Here is a 21,166-nt window from a genome sequence, read left to right on the forward strand (position 1 = left end):
AGAAACATTTCAGTCAAAGTCATTAGCGATCAATTACCCTCCTCGAACCACTGTTTGGATGCTGAGGGTGCCAGTTTTCTGTCTCCGGCCCAACAGCAGAGACAGGGATTGATTTCCTGACAGCAGCCATCGTTTGACGCCTTCAGCTTCAGATGTGATTGATGAGCCAAAGTAATGACAAAAGAGGGAGAAATGAACCGGGAGCCAGAATTTACATAATGTCCTATTAATCACTGTGACAGAGGGACAGAGGTGGCGATGGGCGGGGGGGGGGGACGGACAAGTCCAGCAGGAAAAATCCATGAGAGACCAGAGATTTATTTATTGATTTATTTATTTAGAGCAGTGGCACTGTGTTTTTAAAAAAATCTTTATTGAAAAACAATTGAATATACAAAAAATGTGCTGTGGACATAGAGTCAAGAATAAGAACTACAATATAAAAAAAGCAATGGAAAAAAAAACTTTTGCTACTCTGCATTTATGTATGGGATCAACATTTACAATGAATTCAAAACTATCATATGAAAAATATATGTGATGAAAGTTTTTACACTCAATATATAATTTTTCAATCCAGACAGTCAGCTGTGTTGTTCCTGAACGCACCAAGTGGAAGGAGAGAATTACACAGGCGTTGCCGGAATTACAATTAAGTTAAAGACGGTTTTATACAAGTTAAATTACCCGTGAAACATACTACAGGTTAAATAATAAATAATTAATCAGTTACACTTGTCCATTAATTAATTGACAAATATAAAACAAAAGTGCAAACTATATATTGTTGTGAAAGGCAGCAGCGACCACACACGTTTTGAGACGCATACATTTGAGTTATTTGACAGGAAACCAGTCATGCGTTCATCTTCCATCTCAACAAAGATTTGATTTGTTGTCGTGGTATCTGAGGGTTGTGACTTGGTGGATAAAAAAGCCTTATTTCGTTTTGAAAGTGGCAGAAGTTGATGCTGCTGACTCGAGTCTGAGAACGGAAGCTCAATTTTCCCACGGACGTGAACGCAGCACGCGTAACTCCTGACGTCAGCACGCTGGGCGCCGCGCTGCTTTGGCGCCGCGCTGCTTTGGCGCGCCGTTAAACAGCGGCGGCTCCGGCGGCTCCGGCGGCCTCTCGTCGTGTGGACCCGCGGCTGCTCGGTATGTCTCAGCAGGCAGGCTACTCGCCCAGCTTCAAGCGACCGGCGGAAGTCATGCGAATGCGGAGGAAGAGAGCCCGGAGCCACGCCGGCGTCTGCTCCAGCGAGAGCGGCCAGGACTCCACCGGCAGCCCCGGACAGAGCGGCTCATCCCCGGCCCGGGTCCGGCCCTTCTCCCCGGGGCCGCTGTTCAACACTCAGAACCGCTCCGGAGGCGGAATCAAACGCAGGAACCCCTTCGCAAACATTGAAAATACTCACAGCCCCAGAAAGAAGTTTGTAATTCATAACGACGACGGGAATGCCGCAGCTACCGACAGTTCCCGGGTAAAGAGACCGACCGAGGAGGAGGACGAGGCGGGCATGTCAGCACAGACAGACCGTCAAGGAGCTCTGTCCTTCAGCGCAAGTTTGACCGAGGCAGAGAGGCAGGAGCACCGAGACGTCTCCAGCAAGGTCGGTCCCACACCTCCACCTGGACCTCACACTGGGTCTGCTCCAGGTCCCGGACCAAGTGACACCTATCGCGATATATCCCGCTACATGCCATATTTGTAGTTTAGCACAGTCTGACCGTGATTCCACTGCTGTGGTTCTTTAGCTGACCTGGCCTGAGACTAATACAACTTTAAATTGCTTAATAAAATGTGAACAGGTGAGTTGTATAAATTCAGCTACAGGTGTCATGAAGGAGGAAATGATCTCTAGAGAGCAGAACAGTTTCTGTACCAGGCTGTAAACATGTTTCTTTCTGCTGTAAAGACATGTGAACATGGGAGTCTGTGGGGACTGACTCACTGCTGGAGCCAGACTCTGGTGGTCGTTAGAGGAACTGCAGCTTCTTCACTGCTGGAGCTTCAGGTTTACACCTGGAGGCTGATGATCGGGACCTTCCCTTATCCCCATGGTTGTTGTTGCTGCATCTGACTCCAACATGTCTGAAAAAGCAGTTCACAAGTCAGACGTGTCTGTCATTGTTTAGTTTTTGGGCTGAATACATTTTCATATTTCCCTTTTGTCCCTTGCTGTAGAAGTGTCTCACTGTCTCTGAGGATGACTCCCTGTTTGAAGAAGAGGAGGAGGACGTTAAAAATCCACTGCTGAAGGTTTTTTCTGTTCTTTTCATTTGTCGTATCTCTGTCGTCGTTCTCTTTGTGTGGTACGTGTGTTCACTTGTTCACCCTGTCCTCCCCCACCTCTCCTCCCAGAGTCCTCAGGCCATCGCTCCTGCCTCTACAGCTCCTCCCGTCTGCAGAGAGTATCCGGCCGACTGGAGCCTGAAGACTCGCCTCCTCTTCACCTCCCCTCTCTCCCTGTCATGGGCTGAGCAGCCCAAAGCCCAGGAGGAAGCTCTGGGGCTCAGCCAGCACTGCAGAGCTCAGTTTAGCGCCCTGCCTCACAGTCTGCAGGTAGTGTGTTTGAGTCATTATTACACGTCCAGGTAGGGGGAGTGTCCCCACGTCTTCAAGGAGCAGCGTTCAGAGAGAATCTTTCATCACCACTCAGTGAATCCCGTCTGTGCCCTGCAGGATCCCAGGTCCTGCCCGGAGCTGCGCTCCGCCCTCCAGCAGAGCCTGGTCTACTGGCAGCACCCCTCCCTGCCCTGGCTCCCTCTGTTCCCCAGGATCAACGCTGAGAGGAGCTTCACGGGGAAGAGCACCCCCTGGGCACAAGACCCGTGGCTGCAGCAGAGTCTCATGAGTGAATGGTGAGGCTGCAGATGTTAGTTTCAGCTGAGACAGGGACTTCAAGCTGGCGTGTCACATGACAGTCTTTCCTCTCTGTCCGTCTGTCCTCCACAGGTCGGTCAGTCTGTCCTCTCTCTACAGCCTCCTGAAGTCCAGACTGTGTCCTTACTTCTACCTCTGCTCCTGTCAGGTTGGTGTCTCTGTGTCTCTTCAGACTTCAGCTCAGCAACATCACACAGCAGCACGTTCTCACGTGGTTTCCCCTCTGTTCTCCTCCGTCCTGTCAGTTCACAGTGTTGTTCAGGGCAGCGGGTCTCGCTGGCTCCAGCACCATCACCGCCCTGATCTCTCCCACCACCCGGGGTCTCAGAGAGGCGATGAAGGCCGAGGGTGAGGAGCTCGCTTCTTCACACACTTTTATACTTTGATACGAGAGCCTGAATTATAGGAGCTCATCATCTCCTGTAATTCATATAAGAGCTCATCCTCCTCCAGCCAACTTGTCCTCAGATGTTCAGACACATCTGGACACATCTGGAGGACACACACCCCGTCACACTGACCTGTACCTGCTCAGGTTACACAAGTGCTGCAAAGTACAAGCAAAACTGTGTCTGGAAATGTTTTCCACATCATCGTCTAAACTTGTTACCTTACTGCCTCATTTCTTCACTGGGCCCTGTTCAGGTATAGAGTTCAGTCTCCCTCTAGTGGACGAGGAGAAGAAGAACAAGGACCAACAGACTGTGCAGCAGGAAGAGGAGGAGCAGGACCACGAGGAAGGGGAGGAGGAGTGAGTGTGGTTTCCTTTCTTCCCCAACAAACACATTGACTTTATTTTGGGAAAGCGACGTCTCAGCAACACAGCGACCCAACTTTTCAGATTTGGTACAAACGTTCATTTGGACTCGAGGACAGACTGATTAGATTTTGGTGGTCAAAGGTCAAAGGTCAAGGTCTGTGTGACCTCACAAAACACTTTTTAGCCATTACTCAAGACGTCTCAAAGCAACTGTATCAGTCAGACTGTGAACTATTATCAAGAATAATGATGATGATGATGATGATGTTCATGTTCATGCAGAAGCTGAAGAAGAACAATATGAATATGTTGTATGGGTCACAGCTTGTGTGTAGCCGGTGCTGTTTGTTCTCACTGTGGAAGGTTTGTTTGTTTCACTTCAGCTGTTCTGAGCTGAACCAAGGCGTCCACTGTGAGGCAGCTGAGGAAGAGGAGGAGGATGATGATGATGGTGGTGGTGGTTTCTCCTGGCTGAAAGAGATGGGAGTCCAGGACAAAATCAAGAAGCCAGACAGCATCACCATACAACTGTATCCTTCTGTTTCCTGCTGAGTGTCCAACAGCTGCAGCAGCACCTCTCCTCACCTCTAGCTCCTTGACCTCTTGTCCAGTCGTAAGGAGGGTCAAGCTGTGGCTCTGGACCATAAACCAGAATCTGTGGTGTGTGTGGAGGGGTCTCACACCTTCACCCTCATCAACTTCCTCATTAACTGTAAGAGTCTGGTGGCTGCAGCGGGGTCCCAGGCTGGGTTACCACCAACACTGCTGGCTCCCATCGCCTTCAGAGGAGCTACGATGCACACACTGAAGGTACGGGGGGGCACACACACACACACACACACACACACACACACACACACACACACACACACACACACACACACACACACAGAGCAGTTGTTATGTCTGTGTGTGTTTCCAGGCCCGCAGTGTGACCGTGAAGAGCCAGGTTGGGTCTGTGTACCAGAACATCAGCAGTCTGGAGGTCACAGGTACAGATCTCATCTCATGTCTTTAAACAGCTCAGCTCCTGTTTCTCTTCTTCTGGTGTCTGGAACACAGAGTGTGTGGTTGTGTTTGCTTCTTCAGGGCTTTGTTGTTCTCTGTTGTTTAGTTTTTCATCAGCTCTTTGTGTCTTTGCTCTTTGTTTTTGTTGTTGTCAGCAAACAATGTGTTGGTGCGTCTCTAAACAACTTTCCCGCTCTGAGCTTCAACCTCATTGGTTCTTACTGAAGATGTTAAACTTATTGATCTGTTCTGATGATCTGGTTCCTCACCTGCTGATGTCTGATGATCATTATTGATCCAGAAAAACGTGGTGGATCTGAACACTTACACTTGTCGTGGCTGTTTCAAACAAAAGGCCACTGATGCATCATGGGATATGGTTTATGCCAGCGTGTTTCTTTTTATCGATTTATCCCAACAAACAAACAAGCAAACACAACAACAAAGGGAAGAAAGAAACCCACCCAGGTGCATGCTGGTCCTAAACCTGGACAGCCTCAGGTGCCTGTAGTGAAAACAAATGAATTAAAGTGATGAACAAATATTAAATAAAGTTATTTCAAGTAAATACAATTAGTTTTAGTTGCAGCCTCTCTCCAGCTTCCTACTAACGATTCTGAGTCTGATTCATTTGACAAAAACACAATAAACATAGAGACAGACTTTGACTTCGGTGTTAATCTGAGCTGGAAATCCTGGTCTCCTCACCTGTTGGTGCAGGTCTTTGTTGTCTAGACGACACAGATCAGAAGAGGGCGGAGCTTCACTGTGGCAGCCAATCGAAGCCTCTGGTGTTCAGAGCTCCTGAAGGTGTGACGCACCTTTTTTTTTATTCCTGTGTCTCTTCTGTCCCTCCTGCAGGGCCCATCCTCCCCTCCTCTCTCCACGCCATCACAGCGCTCCTGCGGCCCTCACAGAGAGGAAACTTCTCAGCCGCTCTTTACACTCACACCCCCACTGCTGTCATGAACATATGCCCCGCCCAGCCACAGGTGAGACAGGTGTAGACATTGCATGGAGGGAGATGTTCACTTTAACAACATGCTCATGTCCTCAAATGTTACTGTCTACGCTAACGTTAGCTTGTTTAGGCTAACACAGCTGTCAGATTTAGCATCAGGACTCATGGGGTTTTACTGGGACACGGAATCGTCGGGCAGCCGGGGCACAGTGTCTCTGTTGCTCCACCTAGTGGTCATCCCCTGAACACGCTCTCACTCCACTTCCTCCGTTTGCAGTGCACCACCTGCTCGGTGGACCTGTCTGGCTGTGGGCTCCGTCCTGCCTCCATCCAGCAGCTGCAGCAGCCCTGCAGCCTGGGGAAAAGCGCTCTGACACACATCAGCATGAAGGACTACAGCTACACCTGGAAGAACTGAAGAGTTGGTGACGGCCATCGGCGCTGTTACTGCTTTGTTATCTCTGTGGAGTTTGCTCTTGTTCAGTTTGATAGGAGGAGATGATCCAGACATCTGAGCAGCTGCTGACAGCGGTTCAACCAGGTCCAGAGAGTGTTTCTGCCTTTAAATTGCTTTTATTGCATCACTTTGTGTTTTTAAACCTTTTTTAAAGCTGTGATCTTGTAATGAGTGACTTCTTCTGAATTTATATCTCCTGTAGATAAACACATAGTTTAAGCAGCTTATTTGTACATGCATTTTATTTGTTTTATTTTGGAGAAAACCGATTTTTGTTTTTTCAGTTCAACTTTAATCACATTAAATTATTGGTGCATGGTGACGTGTTTTGAGGTGACACTCCAGGACTGGATCACTGAGGAAATAAATGTGGTCAGGATGCTGTCTGATGACATCATAACTCAGATTCATAACAACAGGTCTGACGTGTATTCAGATATATTTAAATGGAACAACCACAGAGAAGGTTGTGTCTTAACTGAGGTCATCCTGAGTTTTCCCTGTACTCACTGAAACACCAAACTGGAGCTTTCACATTGACACTCTGGGGCTGTTTAGAGGACGTCTGTTCTGGGGAGAAGCTGACACAAACATACAGACTGAACCAGCTCAGTGTGACCATACTCCATGTTTGAACTTAACAGCTGGTGAAACTGGATCCGGCTCCATTTCTCTGTCCAGCTCCACACTGCACTGTCTCATCATACCTGAAGGATGTGATTTCAGTCCGTCTTGTGACTGAGCAGCGACATGTGACCAACAGTTTACATGTTTTACTGTGACTTCAACTCTGATCATTGCTTTTTCAGTCATGAGGTTTCATGTAAATATTACAGATGTGAAGTTTTCAGGGGCTTCAAAGATCACTGTGTCAGCCTGAGCCCCAACGCTCAGACCTTTGAATAAAAGAGTTTTTGATGTACTATGATGTCCATTCTCAGTGACAGACGGTGTCCAACAGCATCAGTTTCTGCCTAAAGAAACCTGTGTTTGTGTTCACCTGACAAAAGATGTGAGTTCATCTCTGATCTTTCTCTAACTTTTTTCACCCCAAACCTAAAGAAACTGTAGGGACTGACTAACATTTCTGTAAGGAACATGACTCAGACAGCTGTGAACACTCTTAAATGGCATCTTAACTGTCCAGTCTTCCAAAACTTTGACCTTGTGTAACTCCTTGGTTACTTGATCATAAGCCCTGATATGTTAGTTATGTGTGTGGCCATATAATATTACATTTAGTGTTGAATTGTCTGTAAACATAGTTCCCCTTTGTTTGGAGAATAATGTAATTTCCTGGTGACAGTGAATGCATCAGCAAAGTTTGTCTGACAGTACAGTTTTACGCTGATGAGGTGTTTAAAGCTAAGCTGCTAATTTTACATCTTATAACCTGTTAGTTGGATTCCTCCTCTTCTTAGTCATCGACTGTTACATACCTGCATGTTATCACTTACATTTCAGCTTATTATTGATCAAATAACCTAAAATCATCGGAATTCAACTGTTAAACCAATGAAATCACGGCAGATGGGATTCAACGTTTGAGTTTAAAACTAAAACAGAAGAGACGAGTTTAAAACTAAAACAAAGAAGAAGAGATCAGTTTAAAACTAAAACAGAAGAAGAGATGAGTTTAAAACTAAGACAGAGAAGAAGAGACAAATTTAAAACTAAAACACAGATGAAGAGATGAGTTTAAAATTAAAACATAGAAGAGAGAAATTTAAAACTAAAACAAAGAAGAAGAGACAAATTTAAAACTAAAACATAGAAGAGATGAGTTTAAAACTAAAACATAGAAGAGAGAAATTTAAAACTAAAACATAGAAGAAGAGACAAATTTAAAACTAAAACACAGAAGAGATGAGTTTAAAACTAAAACATAGAAGAAGAGATGAGTTTAAAACTAAAACATAGAAGAAGAGACAAATTTAAAACTAAAACATAGAAGAAGAGATGAGTTTAAAACTAAAACATAGAAGAAGAGATGAGTTTAAAACTAAAACATAGAAGAGAAATTTAAAACTAAAACATAGAAGAAGAGAGAAATTTAAAACTAAAACATCGAAGAAGAGATGAGTTTAAAATTAAAACATAGAAGAGAAATTTAAAACTAAAACATAGAAGAGATGAGTTTAAAACTAAAACAAAGAAGAAGAGACAAATTTAAAACTAAAACATAGAAGAGAGAAATTTAAAACTAAAACATAGAAGAAGAGACAAATTTAAAACTAAAACACAGAAGAGATGAGTTTAAAACTAAAACATAGAAGAAGAGATGAGTTTAAAACTAAAACATAGAAGAAGAGACAAATTTAAAACTAAAACATAGAAGAAGAGATGAGTTTAAAACTAAAACATAGAAGAAGAGATGAGTTTAAAACTAAAACATAGAAGAGAAATTTAAAACTAAAACATAGAAGAAGAGACAAATTTAAAACTAAAACATAGAAGAAGAGATGAGTTTAAAACTAAAACAGAAGAAGAGAGAAATTTAAAACTAAAACATAGAAGAAGAGATGAGTTTAAAACTAAAACATAGAAGAGAGAAATTTAAAACTAAAACATAGAAGAAGAGATGAGTTTAAAACTAAAACAGAAGAAGAGAGAAATTTAAAACTAAAACATAGAAGAAGAGATGAGTTTAAAACTAAAACATAGAAGAGAGAAATTTAAAACTAAAACATAGAAGAAGAGACAAATTTAAAACTAAAACAGAAGAGATGAGTTTAAAACTAAAACAGAAGAAGAGACAAATTTAAAACTAAAACAGAAGAGATGAGTTTAAAACTAAAACAGAAGAAGAGACAAATTTAAAACTAAAACAGAAGAGATGAGTTTAAAACTAAAACAGAAGAAGAGATGAGTTTAAAACTAAAACATAGAAGAAGAGATGAGTTTAAAACTAAAACATAGAAGAGAGAAATTTAAAACTAAAACATAGAAGAAGAGACAAATTTAAAACTAAAACATAGAAGAAGAGATGAGTTTAAAACTAAAACATAGAAGAGAGAAATTTAAAACTAAAACATAGAAGAAGAGAGAAATTTAAAACTAAAACATAGAAGAAGAGATGAGTTTAAAACTAAAATATAGAAGAAGAGATGAGTTTAAAACTAAAATATAGAAGAAGAGGGGGGTGGTCACGTGACCCGACGAAGATGGCAGCTTAGAAGAGGGGCTCTGGTCAATCCTGCACAAAAATCTATTTATTCCCGGATAGTGGCTTGAAATTCAAAATTTCAACTTCGGGTCAATTATGTCGACATCTCACGCGACTAAGGACTGCGACATTTTTACCAGAACTCGAAAATCCACCGCTCAAAACAAGAAAGCGGCCCCGTCACAGCAAGCCGGCGCTAACAACATGGCCGACATAGCAGAGGCGCTAACAACATGGCCGACATAGCAGAGGCGCTAACAACATGGCTGACATAGCAGAGGCGCTAACAACATGGCTGACATAGCAGAGGCGCTAACAACATGGCCGACATAGCAGGCGCTAACAACATGGCCGACATAGCAGAGGCGCTAACAACATGGCCGACATAGCAGAGGCGCTAACAACATGGCCGACATAGCAGAGGCGCTAACAACATGGCCGACATAGCAGAGGCGCTAACAACATGGCCGACATAGCAGAGGCGCTAAGAGGGCTAAAGCCGCTCCGCTCGGAGTTTGGACTAACACTGGACGGATTAATAACCGCCTCGGAGACGTGACCAGTGCTATAACAGCACTTGAGGCCAAAGTGGCTGAAGTTAAACAGGACGTGTCGGAACACACAAACCGCATCGAGGGAGCGGAGAACCGAGTAATGGCGGCGGAGGAGGAACTTGAAAGTGTGCGGGCGGAACTGGCTTCAACTGTAAAACGGCTGAATTATGTGGAGATGAAGACTGATGATTTGGAGAACCGAAGCAGGAGGAAGAACCTGCGTATGTTTGGTCTCAGAGAAGGCGCCGAGGGTACACAACCATTGCTGGATTTTATCTGGGAAATGTTACCGAAGTGGCTGGGGCTCAGTGCGGACCAGGCCCCGGTGTTGGAGCGGGAGCATCGCACCTTGGCGCCGGCAAAGCCGAACAACACAGAGCGGTTCTGATGCGCTTCTGAAATCTGATGGAGAGGCTGTCTGCCGTCTTCCATCACAGAAGAATATCCTGCACGATGGAGCTAAGATCACTGGCACAGGACCTTTCAGCAGAAACGATGCGGAGACGTCGGGAGTTCAACGAGATGGGAAGATTTCGCGGATTTCAGCTAAACCCTTGTAAGATGAGAGTGGTCCATGGCGGGAAGGTGTTCCTCTTCTCTTCACCGCGAAATTCAACCTCAAGGATAAACTGTTCCTCGCCGTCGGACAGGTAACACCAGTAAAAGTCACAGTGAGAGTGAGGTTAGAAATGACCCGGGTCACTTACTTTGGCTTTGTCTTGCTTTTGTTTCTCCCAATGAAGATATAAGTTTATTGCATATTGTTTACAACTAACATCTGTACGGAGGGTGAACCGGGCATGGTCTTAATTAGCCCCCCCTCCCCGTTTTTTGAGTTTAACATTGAGAGAGACATCATTATGATTACTATTATTATCATCATCATTATTATGACAATTATTTAGTTTACACAAAATGATGTCTGGAATACGGGGCAGGTCGGAGGTAAATTTAATTTCAATTTATTATTATAACTTTTATATAGACAAATATCCGGGGATAAATAAAGGCCCACAGACCCACGTACACTAACTAACTGCTCCTCATGTAAATGTGGATCAGTGCTCATTTATTTAGCGAAAGATGGGGAATAACACCACTCAATGTTCAGGTTTTAAAACACTTCAGTGTGTGAGGTGGGGGGATTCTGGCAGAACCTCTGTCTTTTCTTTTTGTTTTGTTTTGACGTCATCAAGGCTCCTACTTCTTCGTTTACTGATTAAAACACCACTGTGTCTAAAATGAAGATCAGCAGTTGGAATGTTAGGGGCTGAGAGAAATAGCCAAACTAAAGCAAGTATTAAACAGACTCAGACACCTTCAGTCTCAGATGGTCTTCCTGCAGGAGATACATTTAAGGGCAGCAGAAATTGATAGATTGCAAAAAAGATGGCCAGGTCAGGTTTTGTGTGCTCCATACAGTAATTATGCTAGAGGTGTGCTCATACTTATACATAAACCTTTACCGTTCCAAACCACTAATGTTATTTGTGATCAATATGGCAGGTATATTATTATTCAGGGTAACACATCCACGTGTGCACTGCATCTGGTTTGCATCTATGGTCCAAATGATGACAATCCCAATTTTTTTCAGAATCTCTTCCTCACTCTGTCTACCTTGCAAGGTATGTACATTATCGGTGGTGATTTTAATTGCACTCTAGTGCCCACAAAGGATCGCTCTACTTGCCTTGACTCTACTCATATACAAACAAGGAAAATATTGTTGCAGTCCTGTAAAGATTTGAATTTGGTTGAAATATGGAGGGAATTGCACCCAGATAAAGTTGAATATTCCTGTTGTTCGAGTTCGCATGGCACTCACTCACGAATTGATTATTTTTTGGTCTCATCTGGTCTTCTTTCAAAAATTAAAGAATGCTGGTATGATAGTATTGTCATTAGTGATCATGCAGCTGTATCATTACACCTATATATAGACGCATTTATTCATAACCCGAAGAGATGGAGATTTCCCACTGAGCTACTGCAGAATGCAGAATTTATAAAATGTATTGAAGTACACATTAACAGTTACTTTGAAATCAATCTTGATCAGACTGACGCCTGTGTTAGATGGGAGGCATTCAAAGCGTATATCAGAGGGGAAATTATTAGTTTTACAAAATCCAAAGCCAAACAACAGCGTATAGAAATGGAAACAATTGAAAACCAAATTAGATTGTTAGAACAGGAACTATATAACAATTACAATCAGAAAAAAGCAAAGGACTTACAAATTATGAGAGCCAAATATAACAAATTGTCTATGGAAAAAGTTGCAAAAAATTTAATTTGGCTAAAGCAGTCTTACTATGATCAAGGAGAAAAATGTGGTAAACTGTTGGCTTGGCGACTTAAGAAACAGCAGTTAGACAGGGCAATCAATAGCATCAAGACAACTGCAGGTGATATAACTTCAGAACCAGTGGAGATCAATAACGCTTTGAGGGATTTTTACGAGGCCTTGTATACATCAGAGCGTTTAGATGATTTTGGCAGTCAAAACTGTGTTTTGGATCAATTGAGATTCCAGACTTTGTCAGAAAATGAACAACACAAATTGGATTGTGGTCTAACAACAAAGGAATTAGCAGAGGCCATTCAAAGTATGCAAAGTGGAAAAGCACCAGGGCCGGATGGCTTTCCAATTGAATTTTACAAAAAATTCGGGGAGAAACTTCTGGCCCCATTATTGGACATGTATAAGGAATCTTATACAAAAGGAATACTCCCTCCATCTTTGAGACTTGCGATAATAACTTTAATTTTGAAACCAAATAAACCACCAAATGAATGCTCCTCTTTCAGGCCTATTAGTTTGATGGGGTGTGACATTAAAATACTTTGTAAGGCCTTGGCCAGAAGACTGGAGTTGTATCTTCCCCACCTTGTTGGTGATGATCAAAATGGCTTTGTCAAAAATAGACATGGATTTCATAATATCCGGTGTGTTCTGAACATATTGTATGAAAAACACAACTCTAGAGATACAGCTGTGTTATCCTTAGACGCACGCCAAGCCTTTGACAGGATCGAGTGGGGTTTTCTTTTTAACGTGCTCCCACGGTTTGGAATTGGTGCAAATTTTCTGAGATGGATAAAGCTTTTGTATACAAACCCAACTGCTGAAATATTGACCAATAATAATGTCTCTAAGCCATTTACTCTTCACCGATCAACGAGACAAGGGTTAGGGTTAGCCTTTGCTATTTGTGTTAGCTATTGAGCCCTTGGCTATGGCCATAAGAGCTTGTGAAGGCATCGCGGGTATAAATATTGGAGGATATGAACATCACATAGCTTTATACGCGGAAGACATAATTCTTTTTTTAACAAGCTTAAAAGATAGTATCCCCCAATTAGTGAATTTAATTGAGGTATTTGGAAACATATCAGGGTATGAAATAAATAATTCCAAATCTGCACTAATGTTTTTGAATGAAAATGAAAGATTACAGCCGATTATAGATACACCATTTGCAACCACCACAGAAGGTTTTACATACCTAGGTATTAAAATTAGCCCTGATGTGAAACAAATAGTTTCGATAAATTATGACCCCTGGTGGACGGGGTGAGGGAGATGCAAAACCGATGGACCAGGATGCCAATATCTATGATTGGTCGCATAAACATAATTAAAATGTTGGTCTTACCAAAGTTTCTGTATCTATTTCAATCACTTCCGCTTCCTTTACCTGACACCTTTTTTCATAACATTAATAATATGTTGAATCAATTTATCTGGAATGATAAAAAGGCCAGACTACAACTAAGGCTATTATATTTACCATATGAGAGAGGGGGGCTTCGGCTCCCCAATCTAAAACTGTATTATGGGGCCGCCCAGCTGAGGACAGCGATGTTTTACTTCTTAGTGGATTCCTTTCCTGCTTGGGTGACTATTGAGGAGACATCAACACTAGGGCTTCCTCTCAAACTTTATTTATATTCAGCAAAGGTCAGAAAGCTGGTTAAACAAACAAAAAATCCCTTTCTTCGAAATACCATTTCAGTGTGGTACTCTGCACACAAACATGTCGGAGACACACCAGCATTATCACAGTTTACACCTATATGGGGCAATAATTGTTTTATACCGGGGAGAGCAGATGGTGGATTTAGGATGTGGTTTAACAAAGGTGTTGAAAAAATGTCAGATTTATATGTAGAAGGCAACTTGATGTCATATAATCAACTATGTGAGAAATATGATATTCCAAGAAAACACTTCTTTAAATACCTCCAACTGAAACATTTTATTTTATCCATGCATAGACAGTTGCTGTCTGTACCTCCACTATCTAAAATTGAGGAATTGACTCTATCTCATATGGATGGCAGAGGACAGTTTTCACTATTCTATGAATTAATGTTAATACATTCAAAAGAATCATTTCACAAGAAGATGGAGGCATGGATAATTGACATAAAGGAGGATATTCAGGAAGCTGACTGGGAAAGGGCTTGTTTTAAGGCTCAGACACAGTCTGTTAACACCAAATTTAAGCTGCTACAATATAAATGGTTGATGCGCACCTATCTTACACCTTGCAGGTTGAATCACATATACCCTAATGTACCGGATATTTGTGTGAAATGTAGAGAAGCAAAAGGCACGTTAATTCATTGTTTATGGGAGTGTCCAAAGATTCACCAATTCTGGAAAAGTGTATTGTATTGTTTGGGTCTCGTAGTTGGAAGTTCCTTTGCGAGCCAAAACATGTTTACTGGGAATACACCCTGAGAACTTTGTTGTGTCTCAACAGCAGTCACTGCTTATTGACTTTGGACTCTTACAAGCCAGAAGGGTGATTGCATTATTGTGGAGAAGTATGGACACCCCCTCTATTGGAATGTGGACAAAGGAATTGATGAACTGTCTAGCTTTGGAGAGACTAACATACAATGTATGTAAAAAAGAAGGAAAAAGACTTTACTCATTTGTGGAGACCTTTTATGGACTTTTTGGAAACTCACAACCTTGGATTGTGATTAATTGTATTATTATTATTGTTATTATTACATTTATTTAATTTTCTTTTTCTTTACTTTGTTAGACATTGTTTCTTTATCTGTTTGTTCTTGTATTTATTCATTTATTTTCTATCTTATTTCTGCCAGATGAGGGGGGGGGGGGGGGGGGGGGGGGGTGTTCATGTTTAAACTTATGTGAAAATCCCAATAAAAATATGTCTAAAAAAAAAAACATAGAAGAAGAGATGAGTTTAAAACTAAAACATAGAAGAAGAGATGAGTTTAAAACTAGAACATGGAAGAAGAGATGAGTTTAAAACTAAAACATAGAAGAAGAGATGAGTTTAAAATTAAAACATAGAAGAAGAGATGAGTTTAAAACTAAAACATAGAAGAAGAGATGAGTTTAAAACTAAAAGATAGAAGAAGAGACGAGTTTAAAACTAAAACATAGAAGAAGAGACGAGTTTAAAATTAAAACATAGAAGAAGAGACGAGTTTAAAATTAAAACATAGAAGAAGAGACGAGTTTAAAACTAAAAGATAGAAGAAGACACAAATTTAAAACTAAAACATAGAAGAAGAGACAAATTTAAAACTAAAACATAGAAGAAGAGATTAGTTTAAAACTAAAACATAGAAGAAGAGATGAGTTTAAAACTAAAAGATAGAAGAAGAGACAAGTTTAAAAGTAAAACATAGAAGAAGAGATGAGTTTAAAATAAACCAAAGTCAAAGGCTCAGGTCATGACATCTTTATCCTTAATATAATGTTTGATCCAGTTCAACCTGAAAATGATATAAGATAATTCTGTTGAACACACAAACACACACACACACACACACACACACAGTCATGTGACTTCTTGTCCCTGCAGAGAGGAGGAGCAGCTGAAAGTGAAAGTGTTCAGTGAGCTCAGACTCCATTTGAAGTGGACGGAGCAGAAGGAGGGAAACTGAAGGCTGAGGCAGGTGAGTGTTAACACAACATTATTATTATTTTACTGTCAAAGTCTCTGAGTCAGTTTGTCCCTGTGGACTGTGGAGGGAAGAAGAGTCACAGTGAACTTCTGTCCACACAGAGACACTGAGAGGACAACCTGTGTATGTGTGTGTGTGTGTGTGTGTGTGTGTGTGTGTGTGTGTGTGTGTGTGTGTGTGTGTGTGTGTGTGTGTCTCTTGAGCAGCTTGTTTGTCCTGACTCTTGTGTGTGTGAGCTCACAGTCAGTGTTACTGGTTTCCCTCTCAGACTGACTGAAGTCCTGAAGATGAGTGATTGTGTGGAGGAAGAGGAGGACAGAGCAGAGTCTCCAGGACCCAGCTGTCTGTCTGTGAAGAGTCACCGGTCCAAAGATGAACCTGCAGTCTTCAGTCCTGAACCTGGACCCTCAGACTCACAGTAAGAGACCTGCTACAAACCTGTGAACCTCCAAACTGTCTCTGTAACAGTGTTTAGTGTGTTGAGCTCCTGCAGTGATGTCACTTCCTGTGACAGAGACCGTAATTATTTTTTTATTATATAAACTTTATTCATAAACAAATCAAGATACAAACAAACAAGGCAGTTCAGCTTCTTCACAGGAAAAACTGAGGTTGAGCAGAAGCACATTAAATAAATAAAGTCAAACTTTAAGAGAAAAAAACAGAAGTACATGAAAAGATTAAGAAGAAGATTCATTGAAATAAATCAAGAGAATAAACTAACTTCAGGGCTTCCTTATCATCCTTTATCAGCTTCAGAGACTTGCATAGTGATTGATATTCATTCAGCCAATGATTCATACATGGTTTGGTTTTAAAGTACCTGCATTTGTAAATGATCCTCTTGGACTGTGTCCAGCTCCACATGTCGCTCCAGAAAGACTGATCCACAGTGGAAGAATAAATGTTCCAAGCTTTCAGTCTCATTTTCACAGAACACACAGTTCACATCAAGATTAAACCTCAGTCTTCACAACTTGTTTGTTGGGTAAATCTCATTTAAGATTTTAAAGTTCACCTCTTTCACTTCAGGAGGGAGAGGAAGTGAAATATATCTTCTCCTCATCACCTTCACCTCCTCAATCTCAAACCCCCTCAGTATAGAATTTCTTTTAACTGGGCTGTGGTAGTGTTCCTATAACAGACTGACATTTATTTCTCCATTTGGACTTAAATGAACTTTATTTATAGTTTGGATCATTGTCGGTGATATGGGGAAGGAGAGAGCTGGTAAATCAGTCTGGACAAACTCTCCATCTTTGTGAACAAAATCCTCCCAGACATGCTGACATCTCTCTGCAGCCATCTGTGAAGAACTGTCTGACACTTTTCCATATTGTTACAGATATTCCTCTTTTCACTCATAATTCTGTCTCTACAAACAACAGCTCCTAAAGATTTCCCCTCCTTCTGAACCTGTATATTACATGCTGACTGCAGGGGGCGCTCCTGCAGTGTCATTATTTCACATTTATTGATGTTTAACCATGGACCTGATGCTTTGGAGAACTGATTGACTGCAAAGCTAAAGGATCTGATTTTCATTTTATAAGAACAAAGTTGGGTCATCCACCAGCTGACTTCTTATTATTTGTTTATCCATCACATTGAACCTTCAATGTCACTGTTTTAATCAGAATAGATCACATCTCTACCACCATTACAAACAGAGGTGGCCAAGTGCCATGTCCTAGAGAAACACAGCTGTAGATTCCATTGTACAGCAGCCCTATAATCTGAATAAATGTCTCTCCAAGACCAAAGTACCTCAAAGTTTCCAGTATAAACTGATGTTGGACAGAATCAAATGCTTTGTAAAAATCTAGAAATAAAATAAACCCACTTTCTTGGATTATTTCACTACCATCAAGAAGGTCTAATACAGGCCTTGTGTTATTATGAACTGACCTTCCTTTCAAAAATCCTGACTGTGTTTCACTAATTATGGACCAAGTACCTGTCTTCAGTCTGGCAGCAACAGCTCCTGAGAGTATTTTATAGTCAGTGTTCAACAAAGTGATTGGTCTGAAATGATCTAAACTTCTTTTGTCTTTACCTGATTTAGGAATCAGGCTGATTGTTTCATGCTTGACATCAGTTCATTCTTCTCTATCCACTCTTTAAATAATACATTTCTTAGATCTTTTCCAAAAGAGCTGATAAAACTGAGCTGTGAGCCATCTGTCCCTGGAGATTTGTAGGAAGCCATCTTCAGGATCGCTGAGTCCAAATCCTCAGTTTTTAACTCTGTCTCACACAAATCCCTGAAGGAGTCCTCAATACGTGGGATACCACCAGCTCTGTTGTCTGTAGCGTAGGGAAGCAAATCTGTCTCAGCAGACTTTGAATTTTGAAATCTGTGAATGTCTGCCACTGGTTTTGTTTTTCATTGAAATTATGTATCTGAATTTTTAAAAGTGAATTCAACTTGTGAAATTTTCAAGAACTAATTTCAATGTTGTTTTTCAATTTTCATAAATTCAGAATGAAAACTTCAATCTTCACAATGACTCTGTCATCAGAGAATTGATCAGTGATCAATGTGATATGAATAGAAACATCTTTGTGTTTGCAGAGGTCAGAACCACAGACTGAGAGCAGAGTCTCCAGGATCCAGCTGTCTGTCTATGAAGAGTGACTGGTCCAAAGAAAATTCTCCAGACCTCAGTCCTGAACCTGGACCCTCAGACTCACAGTAAAAAACAGTTTCTACTGTAAACTGAGCTGAAGATGATTCAGTTATTAGACACATTTGATTGTGACATGTTAGTGATGAAGAAATGTCTTCACAGAGGGAGGAAGAGGAGTGGTGTCTCTGTGGAAGAGCAGCTGTCCTGCTGTGCTCTGTGTCAGGACGTCCTGAAGGATCCAGTCTCTACCAGCTGTGGACACTGGTTCTGCAGACAGTGCTTCACCTCATACTGGGACCAGTCTGGGTCTTCAGGAGACCCCTCCTGTCCCCAGTGTGGACAAAGACCCAGAACCAGACCTGGACTGCAGACAGCCAGTCAGACCAGCACTGTACAAAGTGAGACTGAACATGTGTCTGCTGATGTCTTCATTTCTGAAACCAGGACCTGTTGTTTTCTCCAGTGTCAGTTGTTCTATCACACAGCACTGACATTTCAGATGATTCTAAAAAGCACAACATTAAAAAGCTTTTCTTTGCTGCTCTTTAGTTTTTCTGTAGCTGATGAAAATAATCAGCAGATTCTCCGATTCTCTGACTTCAGTCTGACATTGTCTCTTCTCTTTCAGCAGATAGTGGTCTGCAGGAGGTTTTAGATCAACATAAGATCAGTCTGAGGAGCAGATGTGAACGTGTGACTGAAGGAAGTGATGGAACAGGAAGTGGAACCCTCCTCAACAGGATCTACACTGAGCTCTACATCACAGAGGGACGGAGTGAAGAGGTTAATACCCAACATGAGGTGAGGCAGCTGGAGACAGCTTCCAAGATGAAGACCCTCCATGATGCTCCAATCAAGTGCCACGACATCTTTAATGCCTTACCTGACCAACAGAGACCCATCAGAGTGGTTCTGACCAATGGTGTCGCTGGCAGTGGAAAAACCTTCTCAGTACAGAAGTTCAGTCTGGACTGGGCAGAGGGCTTGGAGAACCAAGATGTCAGTCTGCTGGTTCTGCTTTCGTTCAGGGAGCTGAACCTGATCAGAGAGCAGCAGTACAGTCTTCTCAGGCTGCTCCATGTTTTCCATCCAACATTACAGAAGGTCTCAGCAGAGCAGCTGGCTGTCTGTAAAGTTGTGTTCATCTTGGACGGCCTGGATGAAAGCAGACTTTCACTGGATTTCACGAACAGGGAGGTTGTGTCTGATGTCACACAGACGTCATCAGTCAACCTGCTGCTGACAAACCTCATCCAGGGGAATCTGCTTCCCTCGGCTCTGGTCTGGATCACTTCCAGACCTGCAGCAGCCAATCAGATCCCTCCTACATGTGTTGACAGGGTAACAGAAGTACGAGGCTTCACTGATGCCCAGAAGGAGGAGTACTTCAGGAGGAGATCCAGTGATGAAGAGCTGTCCAGCAGAACCATCTCACACATCAAGAAGTCCAGGAGCCTCCACATCATGTGTCAAGTCCCAGTCCTCTGCTGGATCACTGCTACAGTTCTGGAGCACATGTTGACTACAGAGCAGAGAGGAGAGCTGCCCCAGACCCTGACTGACCTGTTCTCACACTTCCTGCTGGTTCAGACAAAGAGGAAGAAGCTCAAGTATGATGAGGGACATGAGACGAGTCCACAGGAGCTGATGGACGCTGACAGGGAAGTTCTTCTGAAGCTGGGGAGGCTGGCGTTTGAACATCTGGAGAAAGGAAACATCATGTTCTACCAAGAAGACCTGGAGCAGTGTGGTCTGGATGTCACAGAGGCCTCGGTGTACTCAGGACTCTGTACTGAGATCTTCAAAAGAGAGAGTGTGATCTTCCAGAAAACTGTCTACTGCTTTGTTCATCTGAGCATTCAGGAGTTTCTGGCTGCAGTCTACATGTTCCACTGTTACACCAACAGGAACACAGAGGTCCTGGAGAACTTCCTGGGAAAACAACGTGTTGATTTAACCCTGGATGTCTTCCTGAGGGCAGCCATGGAGAAATCCCTCAGAAGTAAAAATGGTCACCTGGACCTGTTTGTTCGCTTCCTTCATGGCCTCTCTCTGGAGTCCAACCAGAGACTCTTAGGAGGTCTGCTGGGTCAGACAGAGAACAGTCCGGAAACCATCCAGAGAGCCATCAACAACCTGAAGGAGATGAACAGTGATGAAATCTCTCCTGACAGAAGCATCAACATCTTCCACTGTCTGATGGAGATGAAGGACCACTCAGTCCATCAGGAGATCCAAGAGTTCCTGAAGTCAGAGACCAGATCAGAGCAGAGACTCTCTGAGATCCACTGCTCAGCTCTGGCCTACATGCTGCAGATGTCAGAGGAGGTTCTGGATGAGTTCGACCTGAGGAAGTACAAGACATCAGATCAGGGACGACGGAGACTGATCCCAGCTGTGAGGAACTGCAGGAAGGCTCGGTGAGTCCAGACATGATCAATATAATTATCAATCAGTAGATTAGATCAGTAGTTGAGTCAAATTCAGATAAACACAGTTTTCATTTATTCTCATTATTCTTAGTTTTACTTTGAAACAGTCAAAGGTCAGTTGTGTTTTTTTCTGGAGGGGTTGTAAATGCTGTGAGCACCAAAATGTCGATGTTTCAGTTGGTTGTGATTGTTGCTGTTCATAAAAACACGTGTTTTGTTTATTAGTAATAATTGTTGGATGCTTCATTGATTTGTTAATGTTCTGTGTTGTTTTGAGTCTTTTTGGTTTAATTTAAACCTGATCAAACTAATTAAAGCAGCTCCACTGATCTTACACCTCAGAGTGT

At 42.2% G+C, this 21,166-nt stretch overlaps 3 protein-coding genes across 9 annotated transcripts in view; 2 read left to right on the forward strand and 1 right to left on the reverse strand.

Moving 5' to 3' along the window:
• The window catches only part of LOC139609388 (CD59B glycoprotein-like), a 225,759-nt gene that overhangs the window by 149,321 nt on the left and 55,272 nt on the right, over positions 1 to 21,166 (reverse strand). The window lies entirely within an intron of this gene.
• Positions 1 to 21,166, forward strand: part of LOC139609385 (protein NLRC3-like) — a 175,728-nt gene that overhangs the window by 146,588 nt on the left and 7,974 nt on the right. The gene's annotated exons all lie outside the window — the stretch shown is intronic.
• LOC139609532 (protein downstream neighbor of son homolog) lies at positions 1,052 to 6,995 on the forward strand. Its single transcript, XM_071464251.1, has 12 exons — positions 1,052 to 1,613; positions 2,189 to 2,263; positions 2,366 to 2,566; positions 2,687 to 2,865; positions 2,960 to 3,035; positions 3,133 to 3,235; positions 3,533 to 3,638; positions 4,031 to 4,177; positions 4,259 to 4,457; positions 4,570 to 4,639; positions 5,517 to 5,647; positions 5,894 to 6,995. Exons 1-12 carry the CDS (start codon positions 1,161 to 1,163, stop codon positions 6,032 to 6,034), a joined length of 1,881 nt encoding a protein of 626 aa, XP_071320352.1. The 5' UTR covers positions 1,052 to 1,160; the 3' UTR covers positions 6,035 to 6,995.

Source organism: Trachinotus anak, unplaced genomic scaffold (assembly GCF_046630095.1).
Source record: "Trachinotus anak isolate AG129_WGS33_773 ecotype Australia unplaced genomic scaffold, CSIRO_AGI_Tana_v1 ptg000026l, whole genome shotgun sequence".
Taxonomy (NCBI): domain Eukaryota; kingdom Metazoa; phylum Chordata; class Actinopteri; order Carangiformes; family Carangidae; genus Trachinotus; species Trachinotus anak.